General features: G+C 35.1%; 1 protein-coding gene across 1 annotated transcript; it reads right to left on the bottom strand.

The window, feature by feature from the left end:
- Positions 1–831: 831 nt before the first annotated feature.
- Positions 832–2,480, bottom strand: LOC113315150 (homeobox-leucine zipper protein ATHB-13-like). The gene is made up of 2 exons (XM_026563459.1): positions 1,681–2,480; positions 832–1,592 (listed from the first exon to the last, which is right to left on the bottom strand). Exons 1-2 carry the CDS (start codon positions 2,239–2,241, stop codon positions 1,125–1,127), a joined length of 1,029 nt encoding a protein of 342 aa, XP_026419244.1. The 5' UTR covers positions 2,242–2,480; the 3' UTR covers positions 832–1,124.
- Positions 2,481–2,979: the final 499 nt, after the last annotated feature.

Below are 2,979 nucleotides of genomic sequence, written 5' to 3'. Positions count from 1 at the left end.
CTTCAATTGGAATCAAACTATCAAAGAGATATCCGACGGAGGATTTTTGTTTAAAGGGGGTTCCTGCTGATTGCCAGTAGATGGGTGGCAGTGCCACAGTAGTTGTATAGTTGTTCACATGTAATACTCAATAAACAGGGGAAGTGCGGGCACTGAATGAGAAGAAAATGGGGACTCATTTAAGTTTTGTCAGTCTGAATAAATAATGGACGTCTACTTCAACAACAACAACATGGTTAACCTTTTTACTTTGTCAGAAATCAGAATAGCAGCAGCTAGCTCTATCTTTTTTCTTTTCTGAAATGTAGACTTTACACAAGAAAATTGGACCAGGAAGAAGTGGGATCGCCAGTCCCTTCTTCACCCATCTGTTTGTCTTCTTTCGTTTCTTGAACCGTGTGTTTTGATTCCAAGGCTTCTACACTTGCTGTGAGGTGATCACCTAATTTTTAAATAGGCGAATAATGTGCTTACGGCTTCCCCGTAAGAAAGGGTGCCACCCGTATTCCTTCAGTACGGTGGTAAAATCATCCGATAAGGAAATTAGTAATCTGAGTTTAAGCATTAATTCTTTACCGATTAAAAATAAAAAATATAAGAATTCTCTCCGTTCTTTTATTTAAGACTACTTACTCAAGAAATGCACATACATCAACTTTTTTTCGAAAATAATTGAAATTGATATTACTCGTAAAATGATGATAAACTTCTCTCAAAAAAGAAAAAGAAAAAACAAAAAAATTTGATAATAAACATCTCTCAAAAAAGAAAAAGAAATTTTTTTTGATAATAAACATCGAAATATTAAAATAAATAAGTGCAAGATGGGCATATTTAAATATTAACAGAGCATGATTGATGTTCCCAAAGCACAATTTTATTCCCCCTCTCTCATGATCCCAAAATGATTTAGATTCCCATTCACCAGACCAAAAAAAAAAACTTTAAATAATAACTCAATGAATATACGGAATATTTTGTGTACACCAATAATTAACTTATAATTACTAACTTAATTGAAAAACAAAAATGAAAATGAAAATCCGAATTGTTTTTTAACCCATTTTTAAGCTCACAGTGCCAGTCTGCCATAATCAGAATTTGGGTTGGACTTCGGAGATTCACTAATTATGGAACTGTTGCTGCTCTTGCCATGGCCAAAAGTTGGGCTGGTCATCAATCCCACAGAATATGTTGTTGATCAAACTTTCTTCTTGATGTTGTGGTGGGACTAATGCGTTATCAACACTAGCACTCTTTTGATGATATTGCTGAGAATTTTGGTGATGGAGAATTTGCTGAGCCACTTGGATTTGGTTCGGCCTCGACGATGATGATGATGACGATGGGAAAAGAGCAGTAATAGTAGTAGGCCTGCTACTTATCATTTGTTGCCGATGAGAACTGGACAGCGTAGTAGGACTATTAATGGCCGAGGATGTTGTTGTACTTCTCCTTGACAAATCCAGATTAATTTCAGAACTATTGTCGCTTCTATTGCTTGAAGATGAACATCCTTGTTGATCCGTCTCTTTGTTTAGGTTTATGATGTATTCATGAGTTGGTATCTCCTTGCTCTTAAGTGCCAGTATCTGCAACCATGTAAAAAATATAATCAAGATATTGAAGATTATCAAGTAAAAGGATTACTTGTTCATGTTTGTTTAATGACTTAATTACCTCATCGCGAAGTTTCTTGTTTTGAGATTGTAGAGCTTCATTATCAGCTTTGACAGCATCAAATTGTCTCTTGAGGATATCATAATCTTTCTCTAATGACTTTGTCTTCCATCTAGCTCTTCTGTTCTGAAACCATATAGCAATCTGTCTTGGTTGTAACCCCAATGCTCTAGCTAATTGCATTTTCCTTTCGGGTTCAAGTTTATTGCCCAACTCGAAATTCTTCTCGAGTGTCTTCACCTGTTCCATGTTAAGTCTTCTTTTCTTTTCTCCCATTTGTGACCCATCATCTGAATAATCCTCTGCTCCATTATTGTTATTCTCTTGATGATGATCACAGACATCAAAACCTGTAAATGCCATTGATGATGTTTTCTTTCCCGGAAGAGATGCTACACCTGCACCGTGATGGAAGTCTACAGGTTGAAGAGATGTGAATGAGGAAGGGAGAACTGAATTGAAAGAAGTGGGGTGGTGGTGGTGATCTTCTTGATCGTGATGAGAAGAGTTTTGAACCATGAAACTAGAAGGGAAGAAAGCCATTCCATTGCATGATCCCATATTTTGATTATGATGATGATGATATAATTAACTGAAAAGATTTAATGATGGTGAACTGACAGCACTCATGGTGAGGAGGACTCTGCTGTCTGAGAAACAGACACAATTACAAAGTCACTCATCATATATATATATATATATAGTGAGTACAGGAGATATTGGAAGCAAGAAAGCTGCTTGGAATTATAAGGGTAGGGAACTTTAAATGAGTGTGAGTGAAGAAAGTAGAGAAGGAAAGGGAGATGGATGTGATGTGATGAATGATTTATCAGATCAACAGAACTTTTTTATAAAGAGAAAAAAGAAATAGAGAAAAAGATTTGTGAGCCAATCAAGTGGTGAATTGGAGGAGTTGTTGCTGTAGTGGTCGTACATGTGAACATCATACACACTAACTAGCTCTTATTCAATATTATTTTTTTCGTAATATTTGCATGATAGCATATGGTAGGATCCTATAATTTTTCAGTTTATCAGCTGTGGTTTTATTTTGTTTATGGTTTTATTTTGTTTATGGAAATATCAGCTGTAGTTGTCTTCTTATTTTGGTAAACAAGGTATTTTATTTTTTAATCCAAGGTGGGTTGCCCCTTAAGTCAACAATTTTAAAATGGAACAGAAGGGAAGATATTTCCATATACCTAGATTGCCAATTTTTATTTTTATTTTTTTTGGTTAAAATGTTTTTCTTAGCCAGGGATGAGGAATCTAAAATGTAAAAGATTACCTGTTATTTTA

This window comes from Papaver somniferum, chromosome 10, assembly GCF_003573695.1.
Source record: "Papaver somniferum cultivar HN1 chromosome 10, ASM357369v1, whole genome shotgun sequence".
Classification (NCBI taxonomy): domain Eukaryota; kingdom Viridiplantae; phylum Streptophyta; class Magnoliopsida; order Ranunculales; family Papaveraceae; genus Papaver; species Papaver somniferum.
This window is presented reverse-complemented; position numbering and strand designations above follow the sequence as displayed.

Coding starts and splice junctions, on each gene's coding strand:
- LOC113315150 (XM_026563459.1), bottom strand. CDS start 2,241: ATGGGATCATGCAATGGAATGGCTTTCTTCCCTTCTAGTTTCATGGTT. Junction 1,593..1,680: donor ACAAGAAACTTCGCGATGAG/GTAATTAAGTCA, acceptor ACATGGTTGCAG/ATACTGGCACTTAAGAGCAA.